Source organism: Brachycentrus maculatus, unplaced genomic scaffold (assembly GCF_059751285.1).
Source record: "Brachycentrus maculatus isolate JH-2025_06_01 unplaced genomic scaffold, ASM5975128v1 h1tg000176l, whole genome shotgun sequence".
NCBI classification, from domain to species: Eukaryota; Metazoa; Arthropoda; class Insecta; order Trichoptera; family Brachycentridae; genus Brachycentrus; species Brachycentrus maculatus.
This window is the reverse complement of record NW_028280928.1, coordinates 341,272-360,470: the sequence shown is the minus strand read 5'-3', so window position 1 is coordinate 360,470 and position 19,199 is coordinate 341,272. Positions and strand designations below refer to the sequence as shown.

Below are 19,199 nucleotides of genomic sequence, written 5' to 3'. Positions count from 1 at the left end.
AGTGAGCGGTTTGTAATGTATTTTTACATTTACCTTCCCTTTCCTTACTATCCTACCTGCAGACAAACATCTAAAATAGATGCTTTGCGGTTTATTCCTTAAAAAAACGTTGTTTTGTCTTGAGAGCTTTTACGTTTTTAGGTAAAACCATATGAGCTTATTTTGATAGTTTATTCAATATAATTTTAAAAAAAATTCAGACTGGTTCTCATTTAGATTAACGTATTTTTACCTTCATCAAACATTGTATTTTTTACGAATGTGTTTTTCTTTTCATAAATAAGCTTAATTTAAGCTTTCCACAATAATTTACAGTGCTTTCTTCGATTTTTGTGCAATATTGATGTAACATTTAAATTACAAGTGTTGAGATATGATCTCAGGAATGCGGTGAATAAGACTTTATAGTATAAAATAGCACGATGAACATTCTAAATGTATTGGCGTTGAAGATCTTCATAGCGCTTTCAATTGCTGCGGAAATTACTCAAGCTTCTCATTTTGGTAAGTAATAATGATTTTTTTACAAGGGTTGTAAAATTAATACCTGGCCTGCTCAAGAGACGGCGTCTCGTAGTATGGAAAAATAAAATACTCATATCAAATCGCTAACTATAATATAACTAACTAACTAACCATCACGCCGCTTCCCCGCAGGGGTAGGCAGAGAGAATAGAGCGCCACACCACTCTGTCCTTGCAAACATTCTTCGCCTCTTCCATGTTCATGCATCTCCTCATACATACCCGCCTAATATATAACTATAATATGACATAATATTATCTGAATAATTATTAAATAAAACAATTTTTTTTAGTTTCTTTATGACTACTAGTTTCCTAGGCTAAGCTCCCATTTTCAGGTCTAAATAATAACTAAAACTAAATTTTAAATAATTATAAATAAACTCAAATGGTAAAAAAAACAAATGTTTTATATAATAATTTTAACCAGTCTTTAAACAAAGTAAATGCCGTAACAATAAGTATCAGGAATTCTAGCTTGTAAAATTGTTACGTTTTGGTACGATTTAATGATTTCATATTGATTTTTAATAAATGTTTTACTTAGTAAATACCACTATTTCTTAAAATCTACTGTGACACGTGTTTCGATGCATTCCGCATCATTTTCAAACACCGTATGATGCGAAAATGATGCGGAATGCATCGAAACACGTGTCACAGTAGATTTGAAGAAATAGTGGTATTTACTAAGTAAAACATTAATTAAAAATGGATACATTTTGCAGTGCTTTATACAATTTCTGCGCAATATTGATGTAACATTTAACTTACAAGTTTTGGGATATGATCTCAGGAATGCGGTGAATAAGACTTTATAGTATAAAATAGCACGATGAACATTCTAAATGTATTGGCGTTGAAGATCTTCATAGCGCTTTCAATTGCTGCGGAAATTACTCAAGCTTCTCATTTTGGTAAGCAATAATGATTTTTTTTATAAGGGTTGTATAATTAATACCTGGCCTGCTCAAGAGACGGCGTCTCGTAGTATGGAAAAATAAATCTTATATCAAATCGCTAAATATAATATGACATGATATTATCTGAACAATTTTGAAATAAAATAATTGTTAATTTATTATTAGATTAAAACCAATATTTTTAGCTTTTCCACTTTTTTATTTGACCAGCGACCGGGTTTCGTCGTTCCGACATCATCAGACTGGTGAGAGGCTATACAAATTGTTATGTTATATATAAAAGAAGGCAGGAGTTGATAACCATGATTTGATATAATTTTATGATATAATTTTATGAGATATTACAAAATCATGGTTATCAACTCCTGCCTTCTTTTATATATAACATAACAATTTGTATAGCCTCTCACCAGTCTGATGATGTCGGAACGACGAAACCCGGTCGCTGGTCAAATAAAAAAGTGGAAAAGCTAAAAATATTGGTTTTAATCTAATAATAAATTAAAAATGCAATTCCATCACGAAGTGTCAGTGGATAATATAAATCTATTAAAATAATTGTTTTTTTTTAGTTTCTTTATGACAACTAGTTTCGGAAGCTAAGCTTCCATTTTCAGGTCTAAATAATAACTAAAACTTAATTGTAAATAATTGTAAATAAACTCAAATGGTAAACAAAAAAACAAATGTTTTTTTTAATAATTTTAACATGTCTTTCCACAAAGTAAATGCCGAAACAAGCATCAGGAATTGTAGCTTGTAAAATTGTTAAGTTTTTGTAGGATTTAATGATTTCATATTGATTTTTAATTAATGTTTTACTTAGTAAATACCACTATTTCTTAAAATCTACTGTGACACGGGTTTCGATGCATTTCGCATCATTTTCAAACACCGTATGATGCGAAAATGATGCGGAATGCATCGAAACACGTGTCACAGTAGATTTTAAGAAATAGTGGTATTTACTAAGTAAAACATTAATTAAAAATGGATAGATTTTACCACAAAGTGACTGCCGAATCAATTCATGATTTCATATTGATTAAACACAGGATTGGTTATGTTTTGTGCCTACTTTAATTAAGATTTCGATATAATACAGTAAACATAACAGATTTGCATTTAAAGGATTTTTTTATGCAATATTGGAAATATATTTTTTTGGTGAGGACCTCCACATGTTTCCTCTAATGTTGGTATGTTGTATCAAAATTAATACCCCGATAAAATTCTCACCTCATTAAAAACTGGATTTCACGTACATACATACATGCAACATACATTACGCAATGAATTATGTATCGGTGCATGATCACCGCTCAAGCGGGTGAAAGTCAACATGAAAAGAGCAGATTACCTTCCGCAGTGTTGACGTTAATGAACTTAAAATTTTATTTCATTAACAATTAATTAACTGATCCAAACCAGTCACGAAACGGAAAAAGTAACACTTGCATATCATGGCTATTAAAATAGTTAACACGCATAAATTTTAATAATTGATTGAATGTTCTGACGATATTAGTTCCTTTAAACAAAAAAATATAACACTCTTCTTATCATTCATCGTTCACTTTGTGAAATACCACTTAAAAGTATTACACAAAGTGAACGATGAATGATAAAGATAGTGTTATTTTACCATACCACAAAGTTAAGAATGCTTTTATTTTTAATGGGACCTTTTTATTTTTAAATGTACGCAAGATTCTTCACGAATAATTCACATACTGAGAGACGCCTGAAAAGATTTTTTTTAAGGGTTATAATTTTATTCACAATATTTAGGATGTGTCGAAATCATTGATCACAAATCTGGGTTTTTCCACTTAGCAGTTATTTTTATGTTTTGACATGTCAAAAATGTCGGGTTGTGGTCCCTTGGTTTGTGTCGCGGACTAAAGTTTCATGGTTCGAACCCACTCTACCAAATGTTAACCTATTTCAAATAATGAGGCTTAGACCGCTTAGGCTCACAGATATAGTTTGGTATTGAAGTATTTTTTTTTTAAATAATAAAAACACAAATATTTATCTTTAAAAAACAAAAATAACAAGAATTTGGAATATTCAGACTGCCATATTCTTCATCATTTATATGTTGAGATAAAAATATAAAAATAACTCCCAAGTGAACGCAGATTTCACTCACTCCTTTCAAGAACGTCATAAATCAAAAAACTTTATTTTTCAGGAGAACGTTTTTAAAGTTTAAAAAATATAATACAATGTATTAAAAATAAATATCAAGCCACTTATTGAACTTTTTAATGTGCAACAGATTTTTTTAGGTAAAACCTGAAGGTTTTTTCTCCATGTGAAAAATGTTAAGTATATTTCAAAAAAATAATTAAACAATACATTTTCTTCAAAATGCAAAAACAACACTTTCTGCCCTGTAGCTGGTAAATATTAAGTTTTAAATATGCCGCTTTTGCTGGGATAAAGTACATTTTCTGGCCATTCCGAAAACATGCACAACTAAAAATTTAAGATTTTGTATTTATGACGTTCTTGAAAGGAGTGAGCGATTTGTGAACAAGGATTTGGACACAGCCAAAATGTTGTAAATAGACAATGTTTACACTGAATCGAAATTTTAGACCCGGTGGTTTATTGGTTTAAATAAAGTTTCGAGTAATTATTCCAACCGAATTAGACAAATATTATTATTACAATGACTATCGACGATTGGTAGCTATCAATCATAAATTTTCTCTTCCATTTCTCTTATTGATCTGAATCGCTTCGGAATTTTAATATATTATAGTTCAAATTTCGATGTCTATCTCAAACTTGTATTTATTTTAGTAGAAATTCATGACAGAAATATAACGCAGTTAATATATCGCTCACTCCTTTCAACAACGATATATATATCAAAAATCGTCAATTTTCACTTGTGCATGTTTTTGGAATGCCCAGAAAATGTACTGTATCCCAGCAAAAGTGGCATATTTTTAACTTAATATTTACCCGCTACAAGGCAGAAAGTGTTGTTTTTGCATTTTGAAGAAAAGGTATTGTTAAAATATTTTTTTAAATTTACTAAATATTTTTCAAATGGAGAAAAAACATTCAGGTTTTATCTAGAAAGATGTGTTGCACAGTAAAAAGTTTAAAAGTGGCTTGATATTTATTTTTTATAAATTTTATTATATTTTTAAACTTTAAAAAGATTTCAAAAATCAAGTTATTTGATATTATATATGACGTTGTTGAAAGGAGTGAGCGATATGAGAACTTATTCATTTTGGTTAGTTGGAATATATTGCTTCTTAGCAAAAAGCCGACCAATGTACATTTTTCTCTGTACACGAAGTAAAATTAAATAAATTAACTAACTTACCGCCGCTTCTCCGCAGGGGTAGGCATAGAGAATGGAACGTCACACGACCCAGTCTTTTAAAAAAATCTTCACGACTCCTACATTCATGCATTTCTTCATATGTATATACTTACCAATTATTACGACCCCTGCCCTGCTTGTTTTTTCAGTATATGGCATACTTGATCATGCCAAGTCTTCTTCGGTCTTTCTCTGCTTCTATTTACAACAACATTTGCCTGACAAATTTGTTTTACCGTTCTTTCTTCACTCATTCGTTCTATATATATATATATATATATATATATATATATATATATATATATATATATATATATATATATATATATATATATATATATATATATATATATATATATATATATATATATATATATATATATATATATATATATATATATAAATATATATATATATATATATAAATATATATATATATATATATATATATATATATATATATATATATATATATATATATATATATATATATATAAATATATATATATATATAAATATATATATATATATATATATATATATATATATATATATATATATATATATATATATATATATATATATATATATATATATATATATATATATATATATATATATATATATATATATATATATATATATATATATATATATATATATATATATATATATATATATATATATATATATATATATATATATGTATATACATATTAAAAAAAAACAAGAGAGTAAAATAAGATTTAAAAATAAACAATTCAACAGAACAGCCAACTCCGAACATTGAGAAGCACCGATTTACAGCATTATTTAAGGTACCAACCCAATCTACGTTACTTTGTGTGATCACGTATTTTTGAAGGGCATCGCATCTGACCTTAAACTAAACTAATCTCTTTCATTGTTCCCCGCAGATGCAACCAAACAAAGCCTACGGAAGACAGTGTAATTCAGTTACAAACCGGATTCTAGTTTATTATTTGAGAGCGTCTATCATTTTTGATCTCGGGTTGACCTCGCTAACTCTCACTTTCGTATTATTACTCTCCGCTGCATTTCTCTTCTACTGTGAACTTCACACGAGTCGGCCGTTCAGCATTAATCATTGAACCGATCAGATTAGTATTAACTACAGCCCGCTCGTGTTATAATAACAGCATTAAAAAATGAAATTCATAAATGCTAAAAATGGTCTTAAAAATGGTCTTGAACTTTTAAATACGAAAATATCATTAATATAGTAGGTATTTTTTAACATCTCACTGTCTTAAAGGAACTTAAAGACATAAAGAAGTTTTTTTTGTTTTAAATGTATTCATTCATTTATCTATGTCCTATCCATATTTGGAGCATATGGAGTCCACAAACTGCCTTCATGCTCTTTTGTCGACTGTCACTTTATCATATATCTGTCCACTATCGACATATACTGGATCGATGTTTTACAAGTATTGGAAAATGAACATGGGTAAACTAAGTTATAACCGATTATTGTACTCTTAAAATTCTAAATATATGTACGTATATGTATTTAAATGTTGTACTGACATTCCTTGGTGGAACTGCATTTTATAGAATAAAATGATAACTGTATATTTAGATTTTACCACATTTATTTTATTTTGTCAGTTACCGGACTTCATCGTTACCAACATCATCAGATTGGTGGGAGACTAAATAATATTCTGTTATATACACAATAGAGTTGAAAACCGTGATTTTATATAATTTTTTATTATTTAAAAAAAAAAATTATAAAAAAAAGATAAAAAGGATAATTTTTTAATTACATGTAAATGTATGCATTCAAATGTGTGTACATATATTGATATTTTATTTGAATCTCGTTTGATCAGACTCTGTAACACGAGCAAGCTGTACCTACTAGCCGAAAGGCAGCCATAATAAATAGTATTATGCAAGATGTAAGTAGAATTTTTGCGTTGGGCAGGAATATTATGTTGATAATTATTATGGGTAATATCGTAATAATCTAAAACAAGTCTTCTGTAATAGAGTGGTTAGCACGTTGTAATAAACCGAATACGGTAGTGAGTTGATTCTGAAGTGATTGCTATACATAAATGTATCATACTGCATTCCACTATGTACACCAGGGGTGTGCATTCCATATAGGCAGAAAAGCAGTGCCTATCCTAACTTACTCGCGTGACATATAAAAACGCAACCAGTACCTACCCTACCTTACTTAGTAGTAGCTAGCTTACCTTACCTCCTAAATCTATGCCTACCCTAGTAAGTAGTACCTAGCTTACCTTACTACTTAGCTCTACTGCTTACCGCAATTAATGGGTCTGATTGGCGCTATTCTAGCTATCGGCTTTGACACTCAAATTTATTTTACAATATATTTTTTCAAATAAGCTTTAGCCTCACACTAAGTGAAAAAAAAAGTCTTGCTCGTAAAATCCTCCATTTTTACAATTAATTACTTAAAATATTAAGTATAATCGTATCTAACTAACCAACTAACCATTACGCCACATCTCCGCAGAGGTAGGCAGAGAGAATCGAACGCCACACAAATATATATCTTGAAAACAGTCTCCGCCTCTTCCATATTCATGCATCTCCTCATACATACCCGCTTATTATTCCCACTCCTGTTCTGACCACTTCCAAGTGTTTGAAATACTTGATCATGTCAAGTTTTCCTCGGTCTTTTTCTGCTTCTATTACCAGCCACATTCATCTCATAAATTTGTTTATGTTTTCTTTCTTCACTCATTCGATTAAAATGCCTTGGTGTGACGTTCTATGCTCTAGAATCGGAAGATAATATTTCTCTGCAATAAACTTGCTAATGGACATAATATTTTCTATACAAGACGTTTAATAAATAAATGAATAAATTCAATAAAATATTAATGCAAAAATAACGCAGTCGGGTAAAATTGTTTTACGTAATATTATTAAAATGGCAATAAAAACATAATATAAAATATACGTCATTTTTATTCACATCGATAAAAATTTGCATCCAACAAGACAATGGAGAAATTTCACATGAATGGGTAATAAACTAAACTATGTTAAATAATAATGGCTAATTTGCATGTTTTATTAATCATTCTGTCGTAATTACTGTAATAATAATATAATATAATATACATATATATTTCACATCACTTACTTTAAGAAAGTAAAATTTAAACGAATTACGTATGATACTTTTATTAATTCTCACACCATTATATTTAAAATACTTTTTTTTATGTTGACAGTGGCCTTAGTTTCGAGTGTTACATGCAGGCAGGAGGTTTATTAAAAAAAAAACATATATAAGATTTATTAAACAATGGGGATTGTAGGAATCTATGTAATAATAGCTATTTATAATTTTTCGTGTAACAAAACTAAGAATTAATAGAAGCTTATTGTTTAATGAAAGCAAATCTAGTAATAGTTTTAAAATTATATTTTATTATAATACTTTAAAAATAAGATTATTTAAGTTATACTTCAGTATTAACATAATTATACTCAAGTATTAAAACAATTTTACTTAAGTAAAAATACAATTATAGTCAAGTATTAATAAAGTATTAAGTACTCAAGTAACAGTACAATATATTCAATTATACTTAAGTATCAATACAATTATCCTGTATAATTGTTATAATATATAATAATTATAATGAAACCCTTATCCACACCCCAATGGTGCATAGGGCACTGCGTCATATAACGCAGTGTTATCTTGATCGTTTTTACACACGAAGAAAAGGTGATCAGCCCTCCTCTTCAGGTGCGAGTCCAGGGTAATATTGAATAAATATTACAGTGGAAAATCACTTATATTTATTTGAACCCCCCTGGGAATCGAACCCGGGACCTACAGAACGGTAGCCGAGCGTGCTGACCATTACACTACGGAGGCAGACAATATAATTAAAGTTAAAGTTTAATTGTATTGATACTTTAGTATAATTTAATATAATTGAATATACTTACTTTAGTATACTTTATTGATACTTAACTATAATTGTATTTTTGCTTGAGTAAAATCGTAAAGAAATATTAATAAAATCTACTCAATAATACAATTTATCTCAAATATGAATACAGTTATAATTAAGTGTTAATGCATTATGATTGAATTGATTACTACAATTAATAATAATATAGTAATTATATTTAAGTAGCAATACAATAATAGACAAAAAATTATAAAGTACGAGTATAGAATTTTAGAAAATATTACGTTATATTTAGCAAATTCATGTCTTTTTTCCTTAAAAATATTTTTTTCTCTGTGAATATATTAAAATAGCATTCTTTACTTAGAGAAGAGTGTGTCAAATTGACAATTGTATCCGTGACGTCGAAGCGTGGAATTCGCGGCATAAAAATAAAAAATATCTCAGTTTAGTTTTGGTGCACGCACGACTATGAAGATTTCAACGTTTTCAGTATTTGAGTTGAACGCTTTTCAATCTGAATAATACACATAGCCTTCACTTTCGAACGTTCACACAAATCGATTATATTATTCGGCTAGAAATGACGATTAGAACAATATTGACATTTTATACGATTTCCGATATTCGTGCGTTGCTAACCTTTGACTTTGATAAAAATTAGTATTGGTTTCTATGTTCTCCAATAATGATAGAATTCAACAAACGAGACCATTAGAGACACAACAGAATGGATGCAGTCCCCGATGCATACCTGGTGGGCGAGATCGTTAAAAACCCCTTAACTTGCTGGTATATAAATTATGCATAGGTACTTATATGTATATAAATTATGCTAAAACACTTCTTATATGAACTAACCTAAAACATATGCATTCAAGAATTACTCTCACGTAATACAAGAAAACACCTCCCAGCAAAGCACACAATCATAATTTATGTTACTCGTGTATAAAGTGATCACTTAAATCAGCCTTTAACAGGTCGTTAGCCCTATACATACCCAGATTAATATATTTTTAATCATTTATGTAAAGATGTGAATAAAAAATACTATTTTATTTATTGTTTAGGCATTTACTTTGTGGTAAGACATGATGAGATTACTAATGAAAACACCATGTTACTTATGTTTTAGTTTACATTTAGGCCTGAAGATGGATGTTTAGCTTCCGAAACTAGTTGTCATAAAATAAACTCAAGTGGTAAAAAAATAAGTGTTTTCTTTAATAATCTAAAAAACATGCTTACGTGAAATATGTTTACATTCATACTAATTCTATTATTGATGTGTGTTAATATGAATATGGTATGTTACTAATTAAATAGTGAAAACAGCCCCTTAAGCCTAAGATAAGTCAAGTTACGCATACAATTATACGTACATTTAATTAATAATTGTCAATTTCATTTCCTTTTCTATCGTAACACCTCGTTAATTTAATCGTTTCAAATTGCGATTTCTAATCGCCAACATCGATTGAATATTTACTTTACAATTTGCACTCAATAAAAAGTAATAACTAACTTATTATTTTCAAAGATTTTTTAAGAGGTATCGTAAACCAGATTGTATATCATTGTAATTTTTAGAACTGGAGCTTTATTTTTGACGTAGAAACACTTTTGAACAGAAGCATGCATAGAAATGCATATGAGAATAAACCACCCCAACCAATTATCCCATACTTGTAAACAGCGTAGTTATTTTTAGACAAATGCTTTCTTTTTTGTATTTCAAGATTTTTCAGTTTTTTTGTAGTATTTTCAGTTTGCTAATGCAGTTTTGTCATTCTAAATTTTTGTCTATTTGTATACCTAAATATTTTAATGTTGTCTACTTTTGTCAATTCGGGACAGTTATGTGTGATACGAGTTTTATGATTACAGTGATTCATGTCGGTATTGTTTGATGTGTTCCTGTGTTTTAAATCTTGTTTTTCTCCCTCTTTCTCTATTACTGAGAGTCGTCACCCTTGTCGAAGCAATGACTCTGCTCCAGTTATCCCTTGACTGCGCTGTACGTAGCGCTCCAACCATTGAGGTGTCTGCTGCTGCCTTAACTTAATCGGTCCATCGAGTGGAGGATCTTCCTCTCCCTCTCTTCTCCTCCAGGCTACCAAACACAACCAGTCGTTTCAAGCTATCCTCGTTTCCGCACACATCATGCCCAAAAAACTGAAGAATCCATCGCGTACAAACATTGGCCAGAGTTTAACCATTCAAGTGCAACTCCTGACGAATGAACTTGTTGGTGCGTCTAGCTGTCCATTGGATTCGGAGCATGCACCTCGAACACTACATTTCAAATGTGTCATTTTTTCTTCAATCTGCTGCTTTTGTGGTCCATGTTTCAGTGGCATGTAGAAAAATGGAGTGGATCAAACTCCTGAAAATATTTATTTTGGTGCTGTTACTCACACCCCGATCTTTTCAGATTTTGTCTAGCTTCGACATAGCACTTTTGGCAATGGCGATACGACGTCTGATCTCTCCTCTGAAAGTTCTTTGATTACTTATTTCAGATCCTTATTCTTGTTCTACTTTTTATATATCCTCAGGATCTGTCTGCGCCTCCGCCTGTCAGTCTTGGGATGTTGACTATCGGCTATCTCTCCAGTAATTTGAGATTCAAGGAACTGAACCTCTAAGATCTCTTAGTTTTATGTATATTACCATATGTGTTACTATAATTGTGTTTTGTGTGCTTTGATTTTCGTATAAATAATGACTTTTTACAATTAATTTTCTTTTTTTTTTCAGAATGTGGCATCCCAAATCGACGCCATTACAGGACTCCGAGAGATACCTACCGGGATACAGAGAGTGTCAGGATTATAAGGGGAAGGGAGTCCAAGCGAGGTGCCTGGCCGTGGCAGGTGAGTGTATTGAAATGTTATACCCACACATGCATATATATTTGTACATTACACTTGGTGCTCATGTCAGATAGCGAGTGTTTTAGCCTAGAATTTTCACTCATTAAGTACATGAAATTATAGTAACTTTAAACATAAAGAGTAAATCCAATCACGAGTAGGCATAGGCAATAAAACTTAAAAAGTTGAAGCCCAAGTAGGGTCACGATAAGCGGTTTCACATAAGCCGTAGCTAGATTTCAGAGTCACTTGGATGTTAAGTAATTTTTTAAAAATCATGTTGGATTACCAAGACGCGAGCCACAACACGGGGAAGTTGCTACCGGAAAATTGTGGCTGTTTAATCTTAACACATTGTTTGCGGGTGTTTTTTTCATCAACCCCGACCCTAATTCGTTAAGTAATTAGGGTCGTATACTAATCACAAGTAATCACAAACCCAACTCCGATCAATACAATGTTTTTTGGTGTCTCGCGCCGTACCAAAAACGCTTATAAGCGTCTCCCGCTCTCTATCAACATTATGTTAAAGACGCTATTAAGCGTTTCCCGCAAACAATGTTTTAACATGGATACTTGCATAATAGACTGAAAGGATAAATATCGGAGTTTAAATTATCAATTTGACTGTGTTGTTTGTTGAAGCGGCGTGATGGTAAGTCAATCGCACTAAATGCAGTCGAAATGCGATCTCTCAGACGAATTTGCGGCAAGACGACGTAAGATACATATTCAAATGGCCATATAAGGATAGAATACAAGGTCGACATAAGTATTATCGATGAAATTAAGAAAGGTGTGTCGAGATGGTTTGGGCATGTGAATTGAATGGGCGGGTATAATCGGCAGGGGTATATGAAGATACGCATGAATGTAGAAGAGGCGGAGATTGTTTGCAAAAACAGATTGGTGAAGCCATCTATTCTCTCGCTAACCCCTTAGCCTAATTCCGTGTCTGACTGCTGTGCTGGAAGCCTAGATGCTTCTGTATCAGATCTGGGAATGCGGTGGGACAGCTTTCAATGTGACAAAAAAAACCCCTAAGCCTATCTATAATACATCATTTTTCCGCACTTAAATATCGCATTTCGAGTGCATTCAGTCTACTCTCATTATTCTCTTCCCAACTCCATACATTATAAACATGTTTAAGATTAAATAAATCATAGTAAATATGAAAGCTCAGACAAGCCAAGAGAATTATCTCTATTTTGTGTGAAAAAATCTTACATTCATAAACTGCTCAGAATAACAAGTCAAACAATTTCGTTTGTATTGTTTATTTTCGCGCGGACAGCGTGCAATTATTTACGTTGGTAAGATGACGCTAAATTTTTCACTTTTTATCATAATGAAGACATTTAGCTAAAATGCTTTCGCTCAACTTTCGAAATAGTTTCTATTTGTATTTTTCCAGATTTCTCTGCAGCTTCTGCACCCAAAGTACGGGTTCATTGGCCATTGGTGTGGAGGAGTCCTTATTCACCCCTTGTGGCTCCTGACAGCCGCGCACTGTGTGAATAAGTAAGTTAATTTTTTAGTTTCCTGGTATGTGAAAAAATCGGGGACAATCTTATATACATTTATTTGGGAATTTTACACACATTAAGTCATTCACATATATAAGAGTATTACAAAATAAACACTTGTACTATACAAGTTCAAGACTTGGATAAATTATCAACGCCCTGTATATGTAAATAGGCTTGACGAAATTCTTATCTTGGTATTCTCTGTGCTATATGCCGTCATTATTATGCCTCATAGTATTGTCCGCCTTAGTACTGAAGGTCTTGGGTTCGATTCCCAAAGAGTCAAAATAATTTACAACATTTTGAGTGTGTCCAAATACTTGTTCACAAAATCTGGATTATCTCCAATTACAGGAGTTATTTTCATATTATTTTTTGACATCTCATCAAAGATGAAGAAGAATATTCTTCTTCATCTTTGATGAGATGTCAAAAAATAATATGAAAATAACTCCTGTAATTGGAGATAATCCAGATTTTGTGAACAAGTATTTGGACACACTCAAAATGTTGTAAATAAATTATCTGGTAAAATTATAAGCTTAATAATAAAAATGAAAATGGTATTTTCTGGCGTTTCTCATGTGTGTGATTATAATCCAGGATTCGGATTTCACATACTAATATAAGAGTTTCTGCTTTAAAAAAAGCTTCTTTACATCTCACCAATAGATGTCTCTAGTGAAGTTCTAGTGATTCATGAACAAGGTTTCAAAATTGGTTCATATATATAGAACTTCCAAGAATTTGAGTAGTGTGGTTGTCAATAATGGGTAGAATTGGTGAATGTTACACGTGTGTAAAGTGATCACTTAAACCAGCCTATGACGGTCGTAAGCCCCGTAAATGCTCAGACTTCCATATTCTTCTTCATCTTTGATGAGATGTCAAAAAATAATAGTCAAAATAATGTTTTTAGATATCGCTCACTCCTTTCAACAATGTCATATATCAAAAATCGTCAATTTTTAGTTGTGCATGTTTTCGGAATGCCTAGAAAATGTAATATATCCTGGCAAAAGCGGCATATTTTAAACTTAATATTTTCCCGCTACAGGGCAGCAAGTGTTGTTTTTGCATTTTGGAGAAAGGGTATTGTTTAATTATTTTTTTTAAATAAACTAAATATTTTTCAAATGGAGAAAAAAACATTCCGGTTTTATCTACAAAGATGCGTTGCACAGTAAATAGTTCAACAAGTGAAAAATCAAGTTTTTTTTATAAATGACATTGTTGAAAGGAGTGAACGATGTGTTAATATGTGAAAATACCCGGAAAAATGGACGGAAAGAAGGAAAATAGGAAAAGGGAAAAAGGAGAGATCAAAGCTCAAATCAAAGACAAATTGTACCGAAAAGAGGGACACACCACGATATCAATGTCGACTTTCTATGTTAGTTAGTAATCAACACTGTCCAGTTGAATATATCGAAATCCCTATATTCATTTTAATGAACGCCAAATATAGGTACAACATTTGATACTATATACAGCTATACTTAAACATTTATAAAAACATAAATTACAAATTGACAAATAAAAAAAATATAAATTACAAAAGATGATAATAAGGAGGGCAAAGGAAAAAGCGAGTCCTTGCAGAAGGTGGTAGAGGGAAAAGCTAAGGGAGGAGGTTCGATGGACAGTTAGGATTCTAATGATAAATAGTAATATCATTCGTTTGAAGATGCCATAACTAGAATTGTCGCAATATAATTTTTTAATGTGTTTTTGTTATAAAATACAACTTAGTAGACTCAAAAAATCTGTGTTTCATTTGAAAATTAATACATAAATTAAAATGGAGTTCTACAAATTAAACGCCAAATCAATAAATAATCTCAGACGTTTCTTAAAAGTTATAAGAGAAGGTGCATTTTTTACAAGGAGAGCTAATTCATTTCATAGTCTGGCCGCTTGGAGACAGAAGGAATTACTGAAAATGATGTGTTATGGCGAGGAATGGAAATATGATAAAATGAAATAAATAAATAAAGAAAGAAATGTAGTAATGTCTCAGACGTTTCTTAAAAGTTTTTAGAGAAGGTGCATTTTTTACAAGGAGAGGTAATTCATTCCACAGTCTGGCCGCTTGGACACAGAAGGAATTACTGAAGAATGATGTGTTATGGCGAGGAATGGATATATGATGAATTAAAATAAATAAATAAAGAAAAAAATATAAATAAGGAGTGAGTCGTGCATTGTTCTGCTGTATTCTTGTGCTTGTTTGACCACCAGTGAGCTGTTCAACCTCCCCGTGCCAGCCCTGTGGACCGCCGTGCTGGGAGAGTGGGACAGATCGGAGCAGTCTGGGTCCTATGTGAGTGTGGACAAGATCATACTCCACGGACGCTTCCATCATTACCAGCACGACATAGGCTAGTACCAAACTTATCATCAGTATCAGAACCTACCCTTATTTATAAGATTTAAATTTTGTGCTACATTTCTTGGTGGAATATATTATAAAATAAAATAACAACTTTATCTCCAATTTTGAAAGTTGGTAAAGACATGTGGAGAGAATAACTAGGAAATTATATTTGGAGAACAGAACGAGTACGGTTGAAAAATACTTGGCACGACCAGATCAATCAGAACCTAAAATCACGCGGTGTCAAAAGTCTACGTAATCATAAGGTATGTATGACTAGATGTATGGATGTGAAGGAAGCTAGGAGTGTATGTCTGGATGGATAAGTGTGGCGTTCCATCTTCTCTGCCTAGAAACGGCGTGATAGTTTCATCGTTACCAGTGACATAGTTTCATCGCGTTACCGACATCATTTGATGGGTGGGAGGCTAGACAAAACTTCACGACTACCGAATTCGGAATAACCATTCCCATATCAAATCAACCATAGAGTTTATTTACACAACAAGGCAGGGGTTTGATTTACAATTATGTTAAAAAATTGACAAAATGAATTCATTAATTGGTTCGGCAGTCACTTCGTGGTAAAATTAATACATTTTTAACTAATGTTTTACTCAGTAAATACCACTATTTCTTAAAATCTACTGTGACACGTGTTTTGATGCATTCCGCATCATTTCAAACTCCGTATTTAAAAATGATACGGTGTTCAAAAATGATGCGGAATGCATCGAAACACGTGTCACAGTAGATTTTAAGAAAGTGTGTTATTTACTTTGTAAAACATTAATTAAAAAAAATGAATTAAAATTGAATGAATTTAAGAATTAAGTAGTGTATATACATAACATATATGAAATAATGTATAATACACTGCTTAAATTTAATAATTTTAAATTCATTTTGTCAAAAAAATTGTAAGACTGAGTTTGTTTTTTATAACCGCCACAGTTTTTTTAATGTTATCATCCTGTTCCTTTTATTATTTCAGCGCTGATGAAACTCTCCAAAGCGGCCGATATAAGTTACGGGAGCAAAATCAAGATAATCTGCCTACCAGAGTCTAACAAGCAAGAAGCGATCAAAACGTCGCAGTATTACGCCACACCGGTGGCCAAACCCCAAACAAAGACCAGACCCAATGGGCAGATAAAAGATACAGAATTCCTGGCCATCTATCTGCAGAAGTTGGGGAATTTCACCCGGTCAATTCTGGGAAATATGTTAGGGAACAAGAAGAAGAATATGAGGTATAATATAAGAGTAGCAGCTAATGATGCTGAGAGAAATGTCCCTTCTAGACGCCAACAAAGCGGTGATAGAGATAATCACAGAACACCTAGAGATACCAGGGATACAGACGAACCAAGAAGTGATGAAAACCAACAAAAAGCTAATGAAAAAGACCCAAAGAAGCTTCATTTTGTTAGTGATTCCTTATATTCCTTCGATTCTCTTCAAAATGAGAATAATTATAATCAGTTAGAAGAGACTGAGTGCTACGTCACAGGGTGGGGAAGGTCTCAGACCAATGGGTCGCTGACCGACACGCTTCTGGAAGCGGCTGTGCCACCGTTGCCGATCGAATCCTGCCTCGGGAAGTATCCCAAGAACCTCCCGCTGAATGCTGGTCACATGTGCGCGGGCAACACTGACGGGAGCACGGGTACTTGTGTGGTAAGACATTAAATATACTAAATAACTAACTAACCACGCAGGGGTAGAAGAGAATACAACGGAGAGACAATGCCAGACTACTCTGGCAAAACAATCTTTGTTTCTTCCACATTTATGCATCTTCTCATACATACCGGACAATTATTCCGATTCCTGCGTTGACCACTTTTAAGTATTTTATTTGAAATACTTGATCACGTCAAGTCTTTTTCAGTTTTTCTTTGCTTCTATTACCAACCACATTCACCTCATAAATTTGTTTTACTTTTCTTTCTTCACTCATTCGATTCTCATGCCTTGGTGTGGCGTTCTATATCTCTGCCTACCTTCTCAGTCTTCCTTTGCTTCTATTACCTACCACGTTCGCCTTATAAATTCGTTTTACAGTTCTTTCGTGACTCAATCGATTCATATGCTCAAACCATTTCAACACATAATTTTTAATATTATTGATAATGCTTATCTCATCCTTTTTTCAACATTATTTCCTTACATTACCATTCGAACATCCATCATACATCGTTTTGTAGCACATTCATTTGACAAATCGCATTTTGACTGCATTAAGTATATTATTATCTTTATTTTTCTAACTCCATGCTTCACTTGCATACATTAGGGTTGCACCAGGACTCCATTGTGCACTGCCAGATTAGCTTTCGCTGAAAGATTTTTATTTGTTTTATTTTATTTCTGTACACCATACAATCTGTTCCTTGGATTCATAGTCTTCATTTATTTTAATATTTAATGGTCGTTTTATCAGATTACTGTTTATCAAATTCTAGGGTGACTCTGGGGGTCCCCTTCAATGCTTCGGGGAAAATAATCGCTGGGTTCTCAAGGGAATTACGTCTTTCGGGTCAGGATGCGCAAAGCCTGGAGTTCCTGACGTCTACACCTATGTTCCTCATTACATTCCCTGGATTTTGAAGATGATTGAGAATAACTGAGCGATTGAGAATATGAAAAAAAATATTTTTATTCGAAACTGAATTTGAGGATGTTTGAAAATGTCTAAAGAGGTTGATCTGAATATAACGTTGTATTCAGAAGATCAACTCATGAAATTATTTATTTTCCTGTTAAAATTTTTTATTATTTATCAAAGCATATGTTAAAAATATATGTGATAAAAATATATAATCAAGAACTCTATAATTAAGTGAAAATAAAACAGAAAAATCAACATATTGTTTTTATAACAACTTTATTTTTTGTACTTTTTTAAACAGGTTTCGATAAGCAACTTATCATTTACTCGGCTGTCCAAACTTAAAATACAGTAAGGGAATTTTTTTTTGAAAAACGTTTTTTTGCATTTTTGGACTAAGTAGAATCTCTTAGTCCAAAAAATTATTTAAAAAATGTCCCTTCTGTGTTTTAAGTTTGGATGGCCGTACTATCCATCACATATCTATCCCTGAAGATGACAAGCTGTTTGTCGAAACCAGTTGGAAAAAAGTATCAAAAATAATTGTGGTTATAAACAAAGTTTGATTTTTATTTTATAAAGTCAAAATGTGTTACAAAGTATCAGTGAAAACATTAAAGAAAAAATAAATGCAAGGTTTTAAATATTTAAAATGTATCATTGTTCATACGACATATAAGACATCACTGTTCTTCAAGAATCTTCAAAAAGTATAATTATAAATCTTGAAAGCGTTTCGCTAATTAATCAATGAATTATTTATTTTATAAAGTGGAAGACAACCAATTTTTAATTTGTTTAAGTTTTAATTATATTTTCTTTTGAAGTTGAATTCATTACAATGGATTGAAATTATGAAAGCGATGGGTTTAATTTCACATCAACTGCATTTCAACTCGTCACTTGGATTTTCGGTTGTAAGAGATTGCAAAAAGATTATTTTTTATGAAATTACTTTTTTATTACTCGAATTTAGAAGTATTTTGACTCTCTATGTATAATATTTACACTCTTATTGATAATTGAAAAAAAATCCTTGGAAACACTATAAGGT

At 31.7% G+C, this 19,199-nt stretch overlaps 1 protein-coding gene across 1 annotated transcript; it reads left to right on the top strand.

Annotated features, from left to right (window-relative positions):
- Positions 1-422: 422 nt before the first annotated feature.
- On the top strand, positions 423-18,202 carry LOC148308066 (chymotrypsin-like elastase family member 2A). Its single transcript, XM_088262373.1, has 6 exons — positions 423-504; positions 11,507-11,622; positions 13,040-13,146; positions 15,396-15,535; positions 16,526-17,211; positions 18,000-18,202. Exons 1-6 carry the CDS (start codon positions 423-425, stop codon positions 18,162-18,164), a joined length of 1,296 nt encoding a protein of 431 aa, XP_088118499.1. The 3' UTR covers positions 18,165-18,202.
- The last annotated feature ends 997 nt before the right edge of the window (positions 18,203-19,199 follow it).

Excerpts from the sequence above, each read along its gene's own strand:
- LOC148308066 (XM_088262373.1), top strand. The coding sequence starts at position 423 with ATGAACATTCTAAATGTATTGGCGTTGAAGATCTTCATAGCGCTTTCA. Across the intron at positions 11,623-13,039 it reads GAGGTGCCTGGCCGTGGCAG|ATTTCTCTGCAGCTTCTGCA; the intron begins GTGAGTGTATTG and ends GTATTTTTCCAG. Across the intron at positions 15,536-16,525 it reads TCATTACCAGCACGACATAG|CGCTGATGAAACTCTCCAAA; the intron begins GCTAGTACCAAA and ends TTATTATTTCAG.